General features: G+C 42.4%; 3 protein-coding genes and 2 long non-coding RNA genes across 6 annotated transcripts; 3 read left to right on the top strand and 2 right to left on the bottom strand.

The window, feature by feature from the left end:
- Nucleotides 1-600: 600 nt before the first annotated feature.
- Nucleotides 601-6,844, bottom strand: LOC139469356 (uncharacterized). Its single transcript, XR_011653726.1, has 3 exons — nt 6,709-6,844; nt 6,328-6,411; nt 601-1,019 (listed from the first exon to the last, which is right to left on the bottom strand). It is a non-coding gene; the product is annotated as an uncharacterized lncRNA (long non-coding RNA).
- Nucleotides 4,570-8,996, top strand: LOC139469357 (uncharacterized). Of its 2 annotated transcripts, XR_011653728.1 has the most exons (4): nt 4,570-4,829; nt 7,102-7,215; nt 7,653-7,743; nt 8,419-8,996. It is a non-coding gene; the product is annotated as an uncharacterized lncRNA (long non-coding RNA). The 2 variants fall into 2 exon arrangements; XR_011653727.1 differs by lacking the exon at nt 4,570-4,829 and having other exon boundaries at nt 7,016-7,215.
- A 7,294-nt stretch (nt 8,997-16,290) lies between these two features.
- Nucleotides 16,291-18,209, bottom strand: LOC139469160 (Golgi-associated olfactory signaling regulator-like). Its single transcript, XM_071251295.1, has 2 exons — nt 18,066-18,209; nt 16,291-17,094 (listed from the first exon to the last, which is right to left on the bottom strand). Exons 1-2 carry the CDS (start codon nt 18,207-18,209, stop codon nt 16,291-16,293), a joined length of 948 nt encoding a protein of 315 aa, XP_071107396.1.
- Nucleotides 18,210-18,855: 646 nt separating this feature from the next.
- On the top strand, nt 18,856-21,004 carry LOC139469161 (SUMO-interacting motif-containing protein 1-like). Its single transcript, XM_071251296.1, has 5 exons — nt 18,856-19,081; nt 19,240-19,407; nt 19,556-20,101; nt 20,218-20,511; nt 20,544-21,004. Exons 1-5 carry the CDS (start codon nt 18,856-18,858, stop codon nt 21,002-21,004), a joined length of 1,695 nt encoding a protein of 564 aa, XP_071107397.1.
- A 533-nt stretch (nt 21,005-21,537) lies between these two features.
- LOC139469162 (Kruppel-like factor 18) lies at nt 21,538-23,076 on the top strand. The gene is made up of 4 exons (XM_071251297.1): nt 21,538-22,015; nt 22,132-22,383; nt 22,416-22,667; nt 22,784-23,076. Exons 1-4 carry the CDS (start codon nt 21,538-21,540, stop codon nt 23,074-23,076), a joined length of 1,275 nt encoding a protein of 424 aa, XP_071107398.1.
- The last annotated feature ends 208 nt before the right edge of the window (nt 23,077-23,284 follow it).

Consider the following 23,284-nt stretch of genomic DNA (forward strand, 5'->3'; position numbering starts at 1 on the left):
TTTCATTTTAGATGTTCAGCGTATTAAATGAAAAGCATTCAGTCCTGGTATGATGGTATCCTTACATTTCATCTTCATATTCCCAGTTTGTTCTAGCTTCTCGTGGTTGAAGCGCTCGATTCACCACATCGGTACATTGCTTGGTGTCACCCATCATGATATTGTTGGAATTTTGCTCATAAAGTGACATGACACCATATTCACTCTGACAAAACAAATGAAAGTCATTGGCTATGTGCTCACTTGGGCCTTTGTTCCTGGTGAGATTAAAAGATTATTTTGGAACTGTATCAGTACTTGTTACATCTTGACAGACGAGTTTCATTGAAGTTTGAAACAGAATATCATTAACCCAAATGGGTGCATCCACAGAAAACACCTAATAAAGTACCGGTACATAAAAACATCAATGTAATTTTTCTACTGACATGGAACTAAAAACTTCATTCAGTGAGCTGTATTAATTGTTGGAAAACATTCAGGGCATTAGTATATTTGATATATGTTAGCACCTATGTTATGAATGATCAATATCATATTTCTTTAAAGAAGCAAAACAAAAAAAATTGTTAAGATAACAAATCATATTTATTGATTTTATGACATTTCATTGGTTCAGTAACCAAAGGTGTTTGCAAGAACATTCAAAAACAGAAACAGATGCTTCAATGCCATTTTCTAAATAAACAAATCGGTCAAATCTCAGAAGAATTTCAAGGGAGAAGAATATCTAAAGTCAATTATGTTTGTGCAGTAAACCACAAAAGTCATTCAGATTTGTATAGTCAGCGTCAGTGTACACCACATAAACATAGTCTCACTGCTGTGGTATTAATTCCTTTAGACTTGATTAATGTCGTAATAAAACAACCTACAGAATCACACTGATGTGGCATTAGTCATTCAGAATCATCACTTTCTGAGGTGAACCTGCTAGTTGTTCTGGGGAGGATTATTCATCACCCTGAGAGTCCTTTGTATGACTTGTCTGATCTGGTGTCATTGTGAAATCCAGGTGCCTGAAACAATTTATAACATCTTTAAGATCTTGTTATTAAAAATATAAGAAACACACATATATTGACAAAGGGTAAAAAGTTGGTTTCTCAATGAGTACCGGTAAGGTAATGACAGTTTATCAAGCAACTGTTAACCAAACCATGTTAATCAATGTAAAAAAGCCATAGCAAACAGTAAATTTTACAGAAAATACAAAATTGTAATTGATCTTCTGAAAACAATTCCTGTAGTGCCATAAGGCAGGCTCACCTGATTTTTTCTCAAATGTTTGCATTACATCAAAACATAAGGAAGGTTAAACAAGGCAATGCAAATTGCATAAAATAGGTTCTTATACATAAAACAGAACTACCGTATTTGATGTAATAAGCGCCTCGCTCTAATAAGCGCCCACGGGAATATTTGCTAATATATTGTCTCGTTAACAATCCCAAATAGCACCCTTTCCAATTGATCAATGTATACAAGACTTATTTATTTGCATATAATACTCATTCGTGTGTGATATGCACCCTTAATTATGGGGAATTTCATTCTGGAAAAATATATTTGTCGTACATTAACATTTCAGGCTGCCAGCATAAAGCAGGAAATTTTGAGAGCGCCCTGGGCGCTTATTCTGTCGAATACGGTATTCATAATTATCAAAACTTTCAATCACACAAGTAATGTAAGTGATCTCAAAATATTATATAATGAGTGTGCAAGTTAGTATAGTTCCACACAGCTTTTAGCAATATTCCAGCAATATATCTGCGGGGACACCAGAAATGGGCTTTTCACACAGTACCCATGTGGGGAACAGAACCCAGTGCTTCGGAGAACGCATTACCCACTAGGCTACCAAATACAAATATCATCTCAAATACAAAAGTAAGTAACATTAGGATTTCATACAACAGATATTTTCTCCAAATATCAAGTCACTATACAACTGATTGAATTACTGATTAGAGAAGCAAGGACATATAAATGTAGCAGCTGAATCAGGCTTAATTTGAATCGTTCCTTGCTTCAGTTGCAATGGGAGCCACATTGAAAATAATTATCTCACTTATTATTGATGATTAATATCTACCATTAATTGGTAGGCCAAAATAGACACTGATACAAAAAATCAACTGAAAAGAACCACCTGAACAATCGACTAAAAACTATGTATATTACATTTGGGGGACCTTATTTCGGCTGCTGGCAATAGCATGGGCGGATACAGAGGGGGGGTTGCTGTGGTGCGCACCCCACTTTTTATTTCGAAAATAAATCTTTATTTCTGTATAAATTTCCACCAAAGACAATAAATAGCTGTAAAAAAGCTGTATCCGCCCATGATTAGTCATGAGTAAAATCATTATCATATTTTTATCATTTATCCTATCTTTAATTAAGATTAACAATAACGGGAAAAGCTGCCAAATATATTGGTCAAGTGTAATCATAATTTAAGTAGTTCTATTTGGTTTTGGAACTTTTCAAGGGTCATTGTAAATATATGTGTATTCCTATTTGAATACTCGTTTGATTGTTATAAAGTTACACAGTATTGCATCTATCGTCTGTTTCTAAATACAGTGGAACCCATCTTTGACTTGTGTGACATAATTGAATCATACCCCAAGTGCATTGTTATGCATCTGCACAGAGTGGTCAAAGTCCTTGTCACACACATAGTGCTACAAGGCAGAATCCAATAAGTACAGTTGAGACATCAGGTTGTATCCAGACAAACTGTCTGATAATCTCAAGTATGGTCTTGGTAGGATCAAGGGATGTAGCTAATCCTAAATAAACATTAAACAAATGACATAATCTCTTCTACAGAACACTTGATCAAAGCCTGCCCCACCTTTGATGGGTGCCTGAAACAATTTATAACATCTTTAAGATCTTGTTATTAAAAATATAAGAAACACACATATATTGACAAAGGGTAAAAAGTTGGTTTCTCAATGAGTACCGGTAAGGTAATGACAGTTTATCAAGCAACTGTTAACCAAACCATGTTAATCAATGTAAAAAAGCCATAGCAAACAGTAAATTTTACAGAAAATACAAAATTGTAATTGATCTTCTGAAAACAATTCCTGTAGTGCCATAAGGCAGGCTCACCTGATTTTTTCTCAAATGTTTGCATTACATCAAAACATAAGGAAGGTTAAACAAGGCAATGCAAATTGCATAAAATAGGTTCTTATACATAAAACAGAACTACCGTATTTGATGTAATAAGCGCCTCGCTCTAATAAGCGCCCACGGGAATATTTGCTAATATATTGTCTCGTTAACAATCCCAAATAGCACCCTTTCCAATTGATCAATGTATACAAGACTTATTTATTTGCATATAATACTCATTCGTGTGTGATATGCACCCTTAATTATGGGGAATTTCATTCTGGAAAAATATATTTGTCGTACATTAACATTTCAGGCTGCCAGCATAAAGCAGGAAATTTTGAGAGCGCCCTGGGCGCTTATTCTGTCGAATACGGTATTCATAATTATCAAAACTTTCAATCACACAAGTAATGTAAGTGATCTCAAAATATTATATAATGAGTGTGCAAGTTAGTATAGTTCCACACAGCTTTTAGCAATATTCCAGCAATATATCTGCGGGGACACCAGAAATGGGCTTTTCACACAGTACCCATGTGGGGAACAGAACCCAGTGCTTCGGAGAACGCATTACCCACTAGGCTACCAAATACAAATATCATCTCAAATACAAAAGTAAGTAACATTAGGATTTCATACAACAGATATTTTCTCCAAATATCAAGTCACTATACAACTGATTGAATTACTGATTAGAGAAGCAAGGACATATAAATGTAGCAGCTGAATCAGGCTTAATTTGAATCGTTCCTTGCTTCAGTTGCAATGGGAGCCACATTGAAAATAATTATCTCACTTATTATTGATGATTAATATCTACCATTAATTGGTAGGCCAAAATAGACACTGATACAAAAAATCAACTGAAAAGAACCACCTGAACAATCGACTAAAAACTATGTATATTACATTTGGGGGACCTTATTTCGGCTGCTGGCAATAGCATGGGCGGATACAGAGGGGGGGTTGCTGTGGTGCGCACCCCACTTTTTATTTCGAAAATAAATCTTTATTTCTGTATAAATTTCCACCAAAGACAATAAATAGCTGTAAAAAAGCTGTATCCGCCCATGATTAGTCATGAGTAAAATCATTATCATATTTTTATCATTTATCCTATCTTTAATTAAGATTAACAATAACGGGAAAAGCTGCCAAATATATTGGTCAAGTGTAATCATAATTTAAGTAGTTCTATTTGGTTTTGGAACTTTTCAAGGGTCATTGTAAATATATGTGTATTCCTATTTGAATACTCGTTTGATTGTTATAAAGTTACACAGTATTGCATCTATCGTCTGTTTCTAAATACAGTGGAACCCATCTTTGACTTGTGTGACATAATTGAATCATACCCCAAGTGCATTGTTATGCATCTGCACAGAGTGGTCAAAGTCCTTGTCACACACATAGTGCTACAAGGCAGAATCCAATAAGTACAGTTGAGACATCAGGTTGTATCCAGACAAACTGTCTGATAATCTCAAGTATGGTCTTGGTAGGATCAAGGGATGTAGCTAATCCTAAATAAACATTAAACAAATGACATAATCTCTTCTACAGAACACTTGATCAAAGCCTGCCCCACCTTTGATGTTTATCATCTTGTTACGCTCACAACAGCTCATTAGCAAGATGAACTCAATGTCAACTCATGGTGGATTAGGGATTAACAGGGCAATTAGTGTCAGGTGGGTATTATCACTTGCAATTATCTGTTAATTACTTAATTGAGTAGTGACAGCTTAGTTAGTTTCCAACCACACTGACAAGTCAGTTTACAGTTTACTAGTAACATGTTTCTGTGGACCAAGGAAATGTATCTTGCCAGATACTTAAAAAGTTCTACTCATAAGTAATAAAATAATGACAGTTTTGATATGCAATTCTCCCTACAAAGACATTTAACATTTGATATACATAAACTGTCTGTTGAAACTATGATGATGCTAATATACAAGTCGCACAAAACAACTAATTCATATACTGGTACCTAGCCAAACATACATAATTTTTATACGCGTATGCACATGCTTGTACATATATACCTCTACTGGCACAGCACACATACAAACAATCATTAGATGGATGTAATCGTTGAAAAAATATTTTACATACACAAACAAGTGAACAGATTCTGTAATAGCATGGTTAATATTGGGAGATGTTTAAGCATTTCCATTTTCACAGAATCGAAGGCATATCCTTTCAGGACTCAGATCAGCTTGTAGTGATTTAAATTCACATAAAAATGATTCATGTGAAATGACCTATCCCGCACGTGTGGCACCTGTTATAAAAATACCATTCATTACTTATTTGTGTGTCCAAATTATGCTATTATTAGAAATAATAGGTATTATTATACAGCATGGATATAAGAAAGCTTTATATGGAATTGTTGAAAATTATGTACAGGAAAACATTGAAATAAATCAATCAATACGTGCATTTATCTCAGAATCTGGTAGATTTAATCAATATGGACTTCTCCTTCATTATCTAATTATAATCAGATGATTACATTATTGCTCAACTGATAGTTTGCAATAGTATAGAATTAGTATTTTATTAATAATTATTTTGTATTTGAGCATCATTTAGATAAGCCAATGAAATAAATATATGTTTAAAACACATGTAGTAGAACATATTGCAATAGTTAAGACCCGAAAAGAAGTTATGTGTAGGATCCTCAAAATGGTATCCACAAGAGCAGGTTGTAGAATCATGTTGGTGTTTGTTGTTTAACTCTGCACTCAGCCATATTCCAGCTAAATGACGGCGGTCTGTAAATAATCAAGTCTGGACCAGACTATCCAGTGATTGACATCATGAGCATCCATCCACACAATTGGGATACAATGACATGGATCAACCAAGTCAGCGAGCCTGATCAGCCGATCCATTAAGTTATCTCTTACAACTAGCATAGGTTGATCATGTTGATGGGGACTAACTTCAACCTGGAATCCCCATGTGAGTATGTATGCGGCTGTTAGCTTTGTTTGATGTTTAACGCCACACTCAGCAATATCGCAGCTATGTGGCAGGAATCAAACCTGCATGGGTCTTCAGCACGAAGAGTGAACGCTTCAACCACTAGGCTACCCCACCACCCAAAATTCCCCCATGATAAAGTTGTCATCATGGTTATTGTTCAGCTAGTTCAAGTGAAAATGTTCATACCCTTAAAATGTCTTATCTTCCACTTCACGATGATCTCTGATGCAAAACTTCCCTGTCATTAAAGCTGTTCTTGATTCTTCACATCTGGAAAAATATGTTGAGGCTATTAATCATCTCACAGAGTAAAGGGAGTATATGAAATAAGACAGTGAGTCACATTAGCATACAAATTATCCAGTTAAAGTAAACATATTTCTTCATTATATACATAAGCATATACTAACATATGATAGACAGGCTACTTGTTATATAAAAATATAATTATATCCTGATACATTTACTTACATGTTGGTTATGAAAGTTAATGTGTCACATGTGACAGGCTTACATGTGGTAAATTACTTTAATACGTGATCATTGTAATATTCACATATTCCTTACCTTAATGTGTCACTTCAGCTGCCAGCATTACCTCAGCTGCAATCTCAATATTTGGCCAGTTTTGACGAAATGACCGATTGTGTTCAGTGTATAAGCTGGGCCTCGTCTCTAATATAACTTGGCGCAAGTTGACGACGCGCATAGAGAGCCGGGAACCAGCTTATGTCGTGTTAAACTAGTTCCCGGCTCCCTATGCGCGTCGTCAACTTGCGCCAAACAATATTGTGATATTAGAGACGGGGGCCCAGCTTTGTGTTAACCCGGAACAAGCCAATTTACCCATATTCCCCTGCGGTCCAGGGCGCCATTTTAGAACATGGACGTAAACAAACCTCGTGTATAGATATACACCGTGATGCTTGATTACGATAAGCTTACCTCGTGTATCGATAGATTGTTCTCATTCACCTCCACCACGGAAATGCCGGCCGAAGTTCCTCTGAGCCATCCACAACGCGGAAGTCAACAGTATTTGGAAAGGCGATTGGCAGCAAATGCGGATGCCAGGTACGTAGCAGGGCTTCGTGACCTTATGGTTTCCGTGCAGAGATCTTATGGAATGGATTGATTTAGATATTTTCCTGCTCTACATACTTTACTGTAAACGCCAAGGGTCCTTTTTTTAGTATTATGGTCAACTGTTTGTTATGACGACAAGGATTTGCATAAGGGGCGTAATGGATTTGTGGTCAAAACAAGATGATCCAAATTAGATCGGCTTTTTATAGATAATGAAGAAATGTACAAAGATCTAGGAACGATTATTAACTCTAAACTTTTGTGGGATGCTAATACAGACTATAATTTACAATAATGGCCACCAAAGACTTTACTTTTTTTACGCTTAACATATTTTTATAATTACACTGTTATGTCCTTGTTTTGTATAAGCTTCATAATTAAATAATATATTTCTGTAATGTGAATGCTACTTATTTTTGCAGAATGTCTGGATAAATGAATGAGTCAGTCATCTGCACAGCATCAATGGAAAAAGGGAAGCAATGAGGAACAAGAGAAGAGTAGCAGTGAGTGGTAAATATTTGAAATTATTCTGTTTGGTTCATCATGTTCATGTAGCTATTCTGCAAATATTTCTTCAGTTTGCTTGTTCTTTATCACCTGTTGGCATGGATGGCCTAATTATCAAAGGCACCACAACTTGCTGTGCATAGTTGCATCTCTTGGGCTTGACAGAAACCAATGGTCGTGGGTTTGAATCGAGGGTAGCATCATACACTTGCTTGTGGGTTTCATCAAAGTGGTAAACATGTAAGACCTGCATCACTTCGGGCTTTCTTCCCATTTCACTCATTTAACACCACATCCAACAATAGTTCAGCTAAATGACAAGGATTATAAATAATCAAATCTCAAATCTCAACTAGGCAAACCAGTTATGAGCTCGATCAAGACGCACCGATGATGACTGTTATGGACAACATCCCACGTTATTGGGTACGATTACGAGCGATCAATGAGCCCACTTGCTACCTCATCTATTACTTTGGCTTGTATGGCAAGCATTTTTAAGAGATGTCAGTTAATGATTGTTTCAACTCATCAGCATGGAACAATATATATCTCAAATGTTTGGTATATAACAAAACTCAAAGACGATAAATTAAGTGAATTTGCTGCCTTTTATCTGTAAGTACATGTTGCAACGATTCTTTTTTATTGCTACAATCTTTATACATAATTTTGCAGAAACTGAAGTCCAGCTTGAGATACCCGGATGACTGGTTGACAGTCTGGAAGGACCCTTCCAGATATCAGAAGTGATAGGCAGACAGTGATGAGGAGAATCCTGTTATTTCAATGGGGGCCTACCAAGAAGTTATATCCCAATTGACACTGGGACACACTCACACAGGCTGGTCTGGCTAATGTGAGAAGACCAGCCAATGCCAAGTCGGAGTGGGACCCTTCAAGGACGTTGAAGAAATTATTGTCTTTGGCCATGTGGTAATCACTTGAAAGGAATGATGTTTGCGACTACTTGTCTATAAATGTGGACCCAAACACCAAATAGAATTTTCACAATTCTACTAACACAATGCAACAGGGATAGAGCCGATCTGGCCTCCCCTCATCCTGGTTCCTGTTTTTCCATGGCAATATAGAAGGGAAAGGATATTTGAGGGCAAGTAACTCTGAACTGGTGAGCATGGTCTGCTTATGCTTTCAAGCGAACAGTTATCCCACTCTGTTATGAGTATTGAAGAATAGGAGGAAATTGCATACTGCATCAGGAACCATCATGTGAACAATGTTCAGTGTGTGATATAGGCATATAAATAAAAGAAATTGATAATTTGTTTGTTGTTTATGTTTCTTTAGCCAGGTGTGTAATTGGGGATTTTCCAATATTTTGCCTCACTTTGATAGCCATAGTTATCGGATGAAACCATGCATTGCTTGGACATCTTTGGAATAACACATTGATCTGCTATGTCAAAGGTCAATGTCATAGCCAGACAAAAAAATTGTTAATGGCCAAACTCTTCCTTAGGGCAGGGATAGAAGTTGGCAACAGGTCATACACTTACTTTTTATCCCCCCGGCATATAATACGGGGTGATGTAGCGATCAGCCAGTCTGTCTGTCCGTCCGTCCATCCGTAATCATTTCCTTTTCCAGGGGAAGGATTCCCAAACCATTCAGTGTATTTGATCGAAACTTGGCAAATCTATCAGGCACATACTGAAGTGGTGCCTTTCGATATTTTGGGATTTTTCTAAAAAAAAATATTTTTTTTTTTTATGGAATGACGTTGGACATAGACTCAATTGGGGATGGGGTTCGTTTCCGGGGCAGAATTCAAAAACCATTCAGTGTATTTGATCGAAACTTGGCAAAGCTATCAGGCACATACTGAAGTGATGCCTTTTGATATTTTGGGATTTTTCTAATTTTTATTTTTTTAAATTTTTATGGAATGAAGTTGGACATAGATTCAATTGGGGATGAGGTTCGTTTCTGGGGCAGAATTCGAAAACCATTCAATGTATTTGATCGAAACTTGGCATTCATATGGATGCGACCATGGTGGATCTTTTGTGGATAAACAATGTATGCTTCTTAAAGAACTTTAAACTGTTGACTCATTACATACAGAATTGCACATTTACTAGTGGTTACTTTACAGACAGCTGCCGGGGGGTTATGTCATCTTTCTGATGACTCTTGTTCTCTAATGTGCCTTTTCCTGCAGAAGTCTAAATAACTCTTATACATATAGTTGTATATCATTGTCATATGTTTGTCAATGTTATACTGAATGAAGCAATTTACAATTGTTTTTGAAATAGTCGCAACTGATATTGAAGGTCAAATTAGCTTTCAATGTCTTTCAGTAAAAATGTTCACAGTAACTGAGGAACAGCTCTCTGTAGTGTGATGAAATCTGGTACATGTCACCCTCAGAGTGAGGCATATTGTGTTTCAAAACTTAAATGAAGCTGGTATGCTCGTAACAAGTACTTGTACCTTTACAAATAATCATATTATCATCTCACTAGGACCAAAGGCCAAAGTGAGCACACAGTCGATGAGTTTATACTTTCACTCAGAACAATCTGGAAGTCTGAACATGAAATTTAAGGGTATCATCATACATGTATTAGAACTGATGTTTGTTCATTAAACAGCTTAACATCTAAGAAGATTGAAAAAATTGTCTTCTCCAAAAGTACATGCCCATAGATCTCAACTTTAAGGGGATATTTACAACTAAAATGACACAGAATGTTACTACAGCTATCTGATATGCCCAGGCTAACATCATTTACCAGGATTAAGACATCTCGAAAAATTGCATCCGGATACCTGCCGGATACCTGCCGGATTCCTTCAGCAATGTTCAATTTTCATGGTTAGTTTCCAATATATATTTAGGTGTTTCACACTTAATTGAACAAAATGCACCCCCAAATTGTGACATGTTTTTGGAAACTCAGAATGAGGTATCCGGTGCCGGATCCTTGGTATCCGGTGCCGGATCCTTGGACACCCAGATTGAGGTATCCGGTGAGGTATCCGGTGCCGGATACCCGGATTCCAGGTGGCATACTTTCAGGTGAGGTGTCCATGCCGGATACCACGGATCTGGTATCCGGCCTGGTATCTGCCACCGGATACCCGGACGCGTTTTGGGTAAGTGTCCGGTGGTATCCGGCAGGTATCCGGATACCGGAAACTGCATTTTTTTTGCTGTGACACCTCACAATAATGTATCAATGTACTCCATACACCTCACAATAATGTATCAATGTACTCCATACACCTCACAATAATGTATCAATGTACTCCATACACCTCACAATAATGTATCAATGTACTCCACACACCCCACCCAAATGTATTGATGCTCGCGGGTTTTAGTTCAGCAACAACATGTCCCAAACAAGCTTGTCTGATGTGATCTTGTGAGGTCATCTGCCTTCGGCGATTATTAATTATTCACGAATTCTGATTGGCTCGTCAAATTTGGACGGTTCCCCTGTGACTTTTCCTCCCCTGTCAAGTCAAACACAATGACTAATTGATGAAGGGCCTGACGGCACAAGGCACACAGTGTCCCTTTTTGCAGGAAGGCGGGGACTGATTTAGTAACTACACACGGGTCGGGAAGGAAGGGTGCATATAAGGAAATATGTGATGCATCAATACGGACGCGGGTTTAATATAGCGTGGACCTAGAACAAACAACACATGCACTAATGACTGTGGTCGTCCAGGACCTGACTCCACGGTCAACACTCAATTGTACTGACCACCTGATAGACTTGTTCTATAGTTACCTTTATTCGCGCTATACAAGAACCTGAGGGCGCAGTGGACCTACCCTCTACAAGGGGCCTTCGGTCGTTCGTTGTGACACATCCCAGACGTACAATACAGACGTACATGTGTACTCACAGCTACTGGCAGACTGCAGACTGCATACATACAGACTCTAGCAGACACCATCACATGACAGACGTTGAAACATTCAGAGTGGAGGACACTGGCTAATGACAGACGTACAGACTGAAGTAGACACTGGCTAATGACAGACATACAGACTTTAGCAGACACTGGCTAATGACAGACATACAGAGTGAAGTAGACACTGGCTAATGACAGACGTACAGACTTTAGCAGACACTGGCTTATGACAGACATACAGACTTAAGCAGACACTGGCTAATGACAGACATACAGACTTAAGCAGACACTGGCTAATGACAGACATACAGACTCAAGCAGATACTGGCTAATGACAGACATACAGACTCAAGCAGACACTGGCTAATGACAGACATAAAGACTTTAGCAGTTACTGGCTAATGCCAGACGTACAGACTCAAGCAGACACTGGCTAATGACAGACATACAGACTCAAGCAGACACTGGCTAATGCAGACATACAGACTCAAGCAGACACTGGCTAATGGAAGACATACAGACTTTAGCAGACACTGGCTAATGACAGACATACAGACTGAAGCAGACACTGGCTAATGACAGTCATACAGACTCAAGCAGACACTGGCTAATGACAGACATACAGACTCAAGCAGACACTGGCTTATGACAGACATACAGACTCAAGCAGACACTGGTTAATGACAGACATACAGACTGTAGAACACCATGTAGCCATGACACCTACTCTACAAGACTTAAGGTGGAATATGAGACGTCAACGCCTGAGACTGCCCATCTCGATTATCCGCCCAAACAGATTTCAAATGGGCTTAAATGGCAACATAGCGGTGACATCTATATGAATGGATACATGAGAACCAGTTATGACACCAGGTGTTGCAGCAGACCGGCTGACTAAATACTGCTCAGCTTTAATGACGATGCTCTGGGCAAAGTAAGTCCATCAGACTTTAACTGAAACCCTATTTCGTTTTACAGCTTCCCTTAACCAAATAACATTTAACTGAATAACTTCAGCATTGTCTGTTTCCTAAGTGAGACTGCAGCATGCTAATCCCAGATTACTTCAAACATCCGGCTCCATTTCAACTTGTAATTCCCTCTCTTACCAGCAAATGACATTGTCTCCTGTTTTTTTGTGTGAGCTAATTACATCGACCGTCTGCCGTATGCTTTTGGCCCGATACAGCTCTCCTAGTCCCGACCACTTGACAGTTGACGAGCACTCGTGGAATAGAAATATTCCTGTTTTACCTTGAGCGGAGAGCTATGCCAAGTGGTCTGCCTATCTAGCTGTCTGCCTATCTAGTTGTCTGCCTATCTAGTTGTCTGCCTATCTAGTTGTCTACCTATCTAGTTGTCTGCCTATCTAGTTGTCTGCCTATCTAGCTGTCTGCCTATCTAGTTGTCTGCCTATCTAGTTGTCTAGCTATCTAGTTGTCTACCTTTCTAGTTGTCTACTTATCTAGTTGTCTACCTGCCTAGTTGTCTACCTATCTAGTTGTCTGCCTATCTAGTTGTCTGTCTATCTAATTGTCTGCCTATCTAGTTGTCTGCTATCTAGCTGCCTGACTATCTAGCTGTCTCCCTATCTAGTTGTCTGCCTATCTAGTAGTCTACCTGCCTAGGTTGTCTACCTTTCTAGTTGTCTACCTATCTAGTTGTCTATCTATCTAGTGGTCTACCTATCTAGTAGTCTGCCTATCTAGTTGTCTACCTATCTAGTTGTCTACCTATCTAGTAGTCTGCCTATCCAGTTGTCTAGATAGGTATATACTTGCTACAGACCGTCGTCATATACCTGGAATATTGCTGTGTGCAAACAAACATCCGGCTCCATTTCAACTTGTAATTCCCTCTCTTACTAGCAAATGACATTGTCTCCTGTTTATGTTTGTGTGAGCATCGACCGTCTGCCGTATGGTTTTGTACACTCTGAACATCGACTGACAGTTGCGGCAAGCCACTCTGAGCATCGTCTCACAGTCGCGGCAAGCTACTCTGAATACCGTCTGACAGTCGCGGCAAGCCACTCTGAACATCGTCTGACAGTCGTGGCAAGCCACTCTGAACATCGTCTCACAGTCGCGGCATTTCCCCCGTCTGTTTTTGACGTGCACCACCGAGGAAAAACGTGTGTGTGTGCTTTGCTATGAAAGTACAACTACCATTTCAGTTGTCTAACCGTCTCACTGTCTATCAAGCTGGCATGCAGTATGGCCGTCAAGTTGTATAGCTGCCCCGTTGGTTACCTCAGTAGTGTCAGCCTGGTTGTCCGGCGAGCCAGTGTTTCAGTTGTTCCGCTGTATAGTGTTGCTCGCCAGATATAGAGTTATCTAGTTATCCAGTTGTCTAGTTGCCCCGCTGTCTCCCTTCCCAGTAGTGTAGCTCGCCAGATATCTAGTTATTAAGTTGTCTAGTTGTTCCGCTATCTCATTTCCTACTAGTGTGGCTCGCCTTATATCTAGTTATCTAGTTATCCAGTTGTCCAGTTAAACAGTTATCTAGTTATCCAGTTGTCTAGTTGTTCCGCTGTCACCATTCCCAGTAGTGAAGCTCGCCAGATATCTGGTTATCTAGTTATCCAGTTGTCTAGTTAAACAGTTATCTAGTTATCCAGTTGTCTACTTGTCCCGCTGTCACCCTTCCCAGTAGTGAAGCTCGCCAGATATCTGGTTATCTAGTTATCCAGGTGTCGAGTTAAACAGTTATCTAGTTATCCAGTTGGCTAGTTGCCCCGCTGTCTCCTTTCCCAGTAATGTAGCTCGCCAGATATCTAGTTATCCAGATGTATAGTTAAACAGTTATCTAGTTATCTAGGTGTCTAGTTGCCCCGCTGTCTCCCTTACCAGTAGTGTCCCTAGCCAGTTATCTAGTTATCCAGATTTCTAGTTTCACAGTTATCTAGTTATCCAGTTGTTTAGGTATCCATGTGTCTAAGTGTCTAGTTATTTAGTTGTCCAGGTCAATAGGTATGTTCACCTCTACCATATGTTCCTTGATTTGTTGAGGTGAACACTTGAGTTAGTTACCTTTGTATGTGACGGGTGCCACTAATGCTCACCTTATTGCGAACACTCGGCATCATTACAGTTTGATAGTGATTCATAAACACATGCTCATCATATAGTTGGAATCGTACAATGGTCTCTGCTTTTAGTAGATATTTTTATGATTATGGAAAGGGTTTGTCGGTTTTATTACCTAGTTCTGAGTTCGAAATGCCATTTATCTGTAAAAACAATATTTTCTTACATGCACACATCATTTTCCATTTTCAATCTATGCCTGTTTTCTGAATTTGTGGACCTCTTTTTACACTGAGCAGAAATAACTCCGCAAAGGAATAACATGTTGATTACTGCAATCGATCCGTCCATATTATTTCCTTTTCAAATTATTCATATATTCGGTTATATATTCGTTGTAAAATAGAATATTTAAGCGTATACTTTGGTGCACTGCCGCACAGAAAATGATTACGTTGTGATTACTGAGTTGCTAATACTACTGGCTCCACCAGGGAACAGAAGAGTGGCTCCATTTCAACTTGATTTCATATGATTATGGAAAAGAATTGGTCGCTTTTATTGCTCAGGGTTATGTAAAGAGTTAATGGGAAGTACGTTATAGCGCTAGAATCATGTCAGTAAGTACAGAGAGCACCATGTAACACTCCATTCTTCAAAGGAATTCTAATCAAATCTCAGTCAGACCTAGATGACAGAGCCAACAATACCCATCGCTGCAGTTACTTGAAATAAAGCATGTATGTGTCTATTTTAATCATCACCATGGTTACACAAGAATACTTGTTATATGACAGCTATACGACAGCATGAGATCCAGCGTTGACTGGGCAATAAAAGTCCGTCTGACATGCAAGACGACGCCATACCCCACATTCGCTCCAATGCTGACGTCACTGCAGCTGGATGACGGATGGCACACCCTACGCAAGAGCAGTATTTCTCAAATTTAGTCATGCAAGGAAATGAGCGTGTAATCCGAGGTCCACACGACAACCACTTGTCTCCTAGGTTTAAAACCAGTGGCTCGTGGCCACCCTCAACGACCGAACAAAACTTGACATCAGAAGTAAGTCATTTATCTGGATGATGATTGGTCGGTTGTTGTTTAACGCCGCACTCAGCAATGTTCCAGCTATATGAAGGCGGTCTGTAAATAATCGAGTCTGGACCAGTCAGTCCAGTGATTGACATCATGAACATCGATCCACGCAATTGGGAAACGATGACATGCAGCGAGCCGGACCACCCAATCCCGTTAGTCGCCTTTTACGGCAAGCATGGGTTGCTGAAGACCAATCCTACCCCGGATCTTCACGGGTATCTGGATGTGGATGAGTGAATGAGTGATTGCTGAAAAGTAAATGAGTTTATACGCATATGTTGCCAGATCCAGGAAATCGAACGCTGGAGGCGAATGTGTCGTGAAAGTGAGGGGGTAGCATGGTTCAATATGGTGAAAGCGTAGTGAAGGCGTTATAAAGCAGTTGAAGGCATAGTGACGGCTTGGTGAAGGCTTTGAGAAGGCATAGTGTAGGCATGGTGAATGTATGGCATTGGCGTGGTGAAGGCACGCGAAGGCGTTATGAAGCTTGGTGACGGCGTGGTGAAGGCTTGATCAAGACATAGAGAAGGCTTGGTGAAGACAGAGAAGGCTTGGAGAGGGATTGGTAAAGCCGTGGTGAAGACATGATGAAAACGGCTTGGTGAAGACATAGAGAAGGCCTGGTGAAGGCTTGGTGTAGTCTTTGTGAAATCCTGGGGAAGGCTTGGTGATGACTTTGTGAAGGCTTGGTGAAGGCTTGGTGTAGTCTTTGTGAAAACCTGGAGAAGGCTTGGTGATGGCTTGGTGAAGGCTTGGTGAAGCTGTGGTGAGGGCTTGGTGAAGGCTTGGTGAAGGCTTGTTGATGGCTTGGTGAAGGCTTGGTGAAGGCTTGGTGAAATCCTGGAGAAGGCTTGATGAAGGCTTGGTGATGGCTTGGTGAAGGCTTGATGAAGGCTTGGTGATGGCTTGGTGAAGGTTTGGTGAAGGCTTGGTGATGGCTTGGTGAAGGCGTGGTGAAGGCTTGGTGATGGCTTGGTGAAGGCGTGGTGAAGGCTTGGTGAAGGCTTGGTGAAGGTTTGGTGAAGGCTTGGTGATGGCTTGGTGAAGGCGTGGTGAAGGCTTGTTGATGGCTTGGTGAAGGCGTGGTGAAGGCTTGGTGAAGGCTTGCTGAAGGCTTGGTGAAGGCGTGGTGAAGGCTTGGTGATGGCTTGGTGAAGGCGTGGTGAAGGCTTGGTGAAGGCTTGGTGAAGGCTTGGTGAAGGCTTGGTGATGGCTTGGTGAAGGCGTGGTGAAGGCTTGGTGATGGCTTGGTGAAGGCGTGGTGAAGGCTTGGTGAAGGCTTGCTGAAGGCTTGGTGAAGGCGTGGTGAAGGCTTGGCTAAGGTGGATACATATAGGAATAAATGAATAAGTAAAGAAGGAAGTAATATGAATCATGTTCGATCATATCATGTTCATGTATTCAATACTATTCATAGAGATTAAAATCTTTGCGGTGTAGTGTGTAGTTCAATGGCTCACACATAAGAGTATCACATTAATAATAAATGTAATGTTTTGTAGAGCCTATTTTGTTGTGTGACATGTAATGTTAACAACAAATAAAATGATTATAATGATTACTTTATGCCTTTGTGGTTTGACAGTTACATTTCCGGTGGTACTTCCTCTCCACGTAGGAATAATTTCCGAAATATCAGTCCCTGGCTACCGATGGAAGGTTGCTTGTAAATGTAAGATGTACGAAAAGGTGAGCGTATCCTGCCTCGCCGGTGGCACCCGTCACAAACACATGCAAAGGCAAGATGCGATGTCCCCTACATGTCTACCATAAAACGTTTTAATGTTTTAAGCCAGATCAAACAAGTACAGGAGTCGTATGTCATGTTTTCAAATTCTGCATAGAAATGGCATGCTTGATTATACTTTTGTCTTGAAATGTAGACACCAAAGGCTGGGGCTGCTGGAAAAATATTCATAAAAGGAAAGTTGATGATTGGAAAGCTGAAGTCATCCTTCTTGTCATACAGTCTTGTGAGTGTCACTATGAATCATTATGTGCAGATCTAAATACAACAGCTGGAAGAATATCCTGTGCACCATTACAAATCCTATGAAAAGATAATTGCCAATGATTTTTCAGAATCATGCATGATAATCAAGCACTTTATCATGATTAAACATGATTACCCTGAAATGTCCACGTGCATCCCGCTCATTGCATCCATAAAATCCCATGAGCAAGAAAGCTGTCACACACTCACTGTTCACTCAATCGCTGAAATGTTTCTTGACGGCCAAACCTCATAAACGTTATGCTTGGGCTATCTGTCAATGAACGGTCGGTACCTCGAGACTAGCAACACCATACAGTCTGTCAGAGGTCGGTACCTCCAGACTGGCAACACTATACAGTCTGTCAGAGGTCGGTACCTCCAGACTGGTAACACTATACAGTCTGTTAGAGGTCGGTACCTCCAGACTGTCTTGCATCACTATACAGGCTGTCTGAGGTCAGTACCTACAGTCTTGCAACACCACACAGGTCGGTACCTCAAGACTGGCAACACTATACAGTCTGTCAGAGGTCGGTACCTACAGTCTTGCAACACTATACAGTCTGTCCGAGGTCGGTACCTACAGTCATGCAACACCACACAGGTCGGTACCTCAAGACTGGCAACACTATACAGTCTGTCAGAGGTCGCTACCTCCAGACTGGCAACACGATACAGTCTGTTAGAGGTCGGTACCTCCAGACTGGCAACACCATACAGTCTGTTACAGGTCGGTACCTCCAGACTGGCAACACCATACAGTCTGTTACAGGTCGGTACCTCCAGACTGGCAACACCATACAGTCTGTTAGAGGTCGCTACCTCCAGACTGGCAACACCATACAGTCTGTTACAGGTCGGTACCTCCAGACTGGCAACACCATACAGTCTGTCAGAGGTCGGTACCTCCAGACTGGCAACACTATACAGTCTGTTAGAGGTCGGTACCTCCAGACTGGCAACACCATACAGTCTGTCAGAGGTCGGTACCTCCAGACAGGCAACTCTATACAGTCTGTCTGAGGTGGGTACCTCCAGACTGGCAACACTATACAGTCTGTTAGAGGTCGGTACCTACAGTCATGCAACACCATACAGGTCGGTACCTCCAGACTGGCAACACTATACAGTCTTTCAGAGGTCGGTACCTCCAGACTGACAACACCATACAGTCTGTTAGAGGTCGGTACCTCCAGACTGGCTACACCATACAGTCTGTCAGAGGTCGGTACCTCCAGACTGGCAACACCATACAGTCTGTCAGAGGTCGGTACCTACAGTCTTGCGACACCATACAGTCTGTCAGAGGTCGGTACCTCCAGACAGGCAACTCTATACAGTCTGTCTGAGGTAGGTACCTCAAGACTGGCAACTCTATACAGTCTGTCTTAGGTGGGTACCTCCAGACTGGCAACACCATACAGTCTGTCTGAGGTCGGTACCTACAGTCTTGCAACACCACACAGGTCGGTACCTCCAGACTGACAACACCATACAGTCTGTTAGAGGTCGCTACCTCCAGACTGGCTACACCATACAGTCTGTTACAGGTCGGTACCTCCAGACTGGCAACACCATACAGTCTGTCAGAGGTCGGTACCTACAGTCTTGCGACACCATACAGTCTGTCAGAGGTCGGTACCTACAGTCTTGCAACACCACACAGGTCGGTACCTCAAGACTGGCAACACTATACAGTCTGTCAGAGGTGGGTACCTACAGTCTTGCAACACCATACAGTCTGTCTGAGGTCGGTACCTACAGTCATGCAACACCACACAGGTCGGTACCTCAAGACTGGCAACACTATACAGTCTGTCAGAGGTCGTTACCTCCAGACTGGCAACACCATACAGTCTGTTAGAGGTCGGTACCTCCAGACTGGCAACACCATACAGTCTGTTACAGGTCGGTACCTCCAGACTGGCAACACCATACAGTCTGTCAGAGGTCGCTACCTCCAGACTGGCAACACCATACAGTCTGTTACAGGTCGGTACCTCCAGACTGGCAACACCATACAGTCTGTCAGAGGTCGTTACCTCCAGACTGGCAACACCATACAGTCTGTTAGAGGTCGGTACCTCCAGACTGGCAACACCATACAGTCTGTTACAGGTCGGTACCTCCAGACTGGCAACACCATACAGTCTGTCAGAGGTCGCTACCTCCAGACTGGCAACACCATACAGTCTGTTACAGGTCGGTACCTCCAGACTGGCAACACCATACAGTCTGTCAGAGGTCGGAACCTCCAGACTGGCAACACTATACAGTCTGTTAGAGGTCGGTACCTCCAGACTGGCAACACCATACAGTCTGTCAGAGGTCGGTACCTCCAGACTGGCAACACTATACAGTCTGTCTGAGGTGGGTACCTCCAGACTGGCAACACCATACAGTCTGTCTGAGGTCGGTACCTACAGTCTTGCAACACCACACAGGTCGGTACCTTCAGACTGGCAACACTATACAGTCTTTCAGAGGTCGGTACCTCCAGACTGACAACACCATACAGTCTGTTAGAGGTCGGTACCTCCAGACTGGCTACACCATACAGTCTGTTACAGGTCGGTACCTCCAGACTGGCAACACCATACAGTCTGTCAGAGGTCGGTACCTACAGTCTTGCGAAACCATACAGTCTCTCAGAGGTCGGTACCTCAAGACTGGCAACACTATACAGTCTGTAAGAGGTCGGTACCTCCAGACTGGCAACACCATACAGTCTGTCAGAGGTCGGTACCTACAGTCTTGCAACACCACACAGGTCGGTACCCCCAGACTGACAACACCATACAGTCTGTTAGAGGTCGCTACCTCCAGACTGGCAACACCATACAGTCTGTTACAGGTCGGTACCTCCAGACTGGCAACACCATACAGTCTGTTACAGGTCGGTACCTCCAGACTGGCAACACCATACAGTCTGTTAGAGGTCGCTACCTCCAGACTGGCAACACCATACAGTCTGTCAGAGGTCGGTACCTCCAGACAGGCAACTCTATACAGTCTGTCAGAGGTCGGTACCTCAAGACTGGCAACACTATACAGTCTGTTAGAGGTCGGTACCTCCAGACTGACAACACCATAGAGTCTGTTAGAGGTCGGTACCTCCAGACTGGCAACACTATACAGTCTGTCAGAGGTCGGTACCTCCAGACTGGCAACACCATACAGTCTGTCAGAGGTCGGTACCTCCAGACTGGCAACATTATACAGTCTGTCTGAGGTGGGTACCTCAAGACTGGCAACTCTATACAGTCTGTCTTAGGTGGGTACCTCCAGACTGGCAACACCATACAGTCTGTCTGAGGTCTGTACCTACAGTCTTGCAACACCACACAGGTCGGTACCTCCAGACTGACAACACCATACAGTCTGTTAGAGGTCGCTACCTACAGTCTTGCGACACCATACAGTCTGTCAGAGGTCGGTACCTACAGTCTTGCAACACCACACAAGTCGGTACCTCAAGACTGGCACCACTATACAGTCTTTCAGAGGTGGGTACCTACAGTCTTTCAACACTATACAGTCTGTTAGAGGTCGGTACCTACAGTCATGCAACACCACACAGTTCGGTACCTCAAGACTGGCAACACCATACAGTCTGTCAGAGGTCGGTACCTCCAGACTGGCAACACCATACAGTCTGTCAGAGGTCGGTACCTCCAGACAGGCAACTCTATACAGTCTGTCTGAGGTGGGTACCTCCAGACTGGCAACACCATACAGTCTGTCTGAGGTCGGTACCAACAGTCATGCAACACCACACAGGTCGGTACCTCCAGACTGGCAACACCATACAGTCTGTTAGAGGTCGCTACCTCCAGACTGGCAACAACATACAGTCTGTTACAGGTCGGTACCTCCAGACTGGCAACACCATACAGTCTGTCAGAGGTCGCTACCTCCAGACTGGCAACACCATACAGTCTGTTACAGGTCGGTACCTCCAGACTGGCAACACCATACAGTCTGTCAGAGGTCGCTACCTCCAGACTGGCAACACCATACAGTCTGTTAGAGGTCGGTACCTCCAGACTGGCAACACCATACAGTCTGTTACAGGTCGGTACCTCCAGACTGGCAACACCATACAGTCTGTAAGAGGTCGCCTCCTCCAGACTGGCAACACCATACAGTCTGTTAGAGGTCGGTACCTCCAGACTGGCAACACCATACAGTCTGTTAGAGGTCGGTACCTCCAGACTGGCAACACCATACAGTCTGTCAGAGGTCGGTACCTCCAGACTGGCAACACTATACAGTCTGTCTGAGGTCGGTACCTCCAGACTGGCAACACCATACAGTCTGTCTGAAGTCGGTACCTACAGTCTTGCAACACCACACAGGTCGGTACCTCCAGACTGACAACACCATACAGTCTGTTAGAGGTCGGTACCTCCAGACTGGCTACACCATACAGTCTGTTACAGGTCGGTACCTCCAGACTGGCAACACCATACAGTCTGTCAGAGGTCGGTACCTACAGTCTTGCGAAACCATACAGTCTCTCAGAGGTCGGTACCTCAAGACTGGCAACACTATACAGTCTGTCAGAGGTCGGTACCTCCAGACTGGCAACACCATACAGTCTGTCAGAGGTCGGTACCTACAGTCTTGCAACACCACACAGGTCGGTACCCCCAGACTGACAACACCATACAGTCTGTTAGAGGTCGCTACCTCCAGACTGGCAACACCATACAGTCTGTTACAGGTCGGTACCTCCAGACTGGCAACACCATACAGTCTGTTACAGGTCGGTACCTCCAGACTGGCAACACCATACAGTCTGTTAGAGGTCGCTACCTCCAGACTGGCAACACCATACAGTCTGTCAGAGGTCGGTACCTCCAGACAGGCAACTCTATACAGTCTGTCAGAGGTCGGTACCTCAAGACTGGCAACACTATACAGTCTGTTAGAGGTCGGTACCTCCAGACTGGCAACACCATACAGTCTGTCTGAGGTCGGTACCTACAGTCTTGCAACACCACACAGGTCGGTACCTCCAGACTGGCAACACTATACAGTCTTTCAGAGGTCGGTACCTCCAGACTGACAACACCATAGAGTCTGTTAGAGGTCGGTACCTCCAGACTGGCAACACTATACAGTCTGTCAGAGGTCGGTACCTCCAGACTGGCAACACCATACAGTCTGTCAGAGGTCGGTACCTCCAGACTGGCAACATTATACAGTCTGTCTGTGGTGGGCACCTCAAGACTGGCAACTCTATACAGTCTGTCTTAGGTGGGTACCTCCAGACTGGCAACACCATACAGTCTGTCTGAGGTCTGTACCTACAGTCTTGCAACACCACACAGGTCGGTACCTCCAGACTGACAACACCATACAGTCTGTTAGAGGTCGCTACCTACAGTCTTGCGACACCATACAGTCTGTCAGAGGTCGGTACCTACAGTCTTGCAACACCACACAAGTCGGTACCTCAAGACTGGCACCACTATACAGTCTTTCAGAGGTGGGTACCTACAGTCT

Source organism: Haliotis cracherodii, unplaced genomic scaffold (genome assembly GCF_022045235.1).
Source record: "Haliotis cracherodii isolate W230 unplaced genomic scaffold, xgHalCrac1.p SCAF_2, whole genome shotgun sequence".
Taxonomy (NCBI): Eukaryota; Metazoa; Mollusca; class Gastropoda; order Lepetellida; family Haliotidae; genus Haliotis; species Haliotis cracherodii.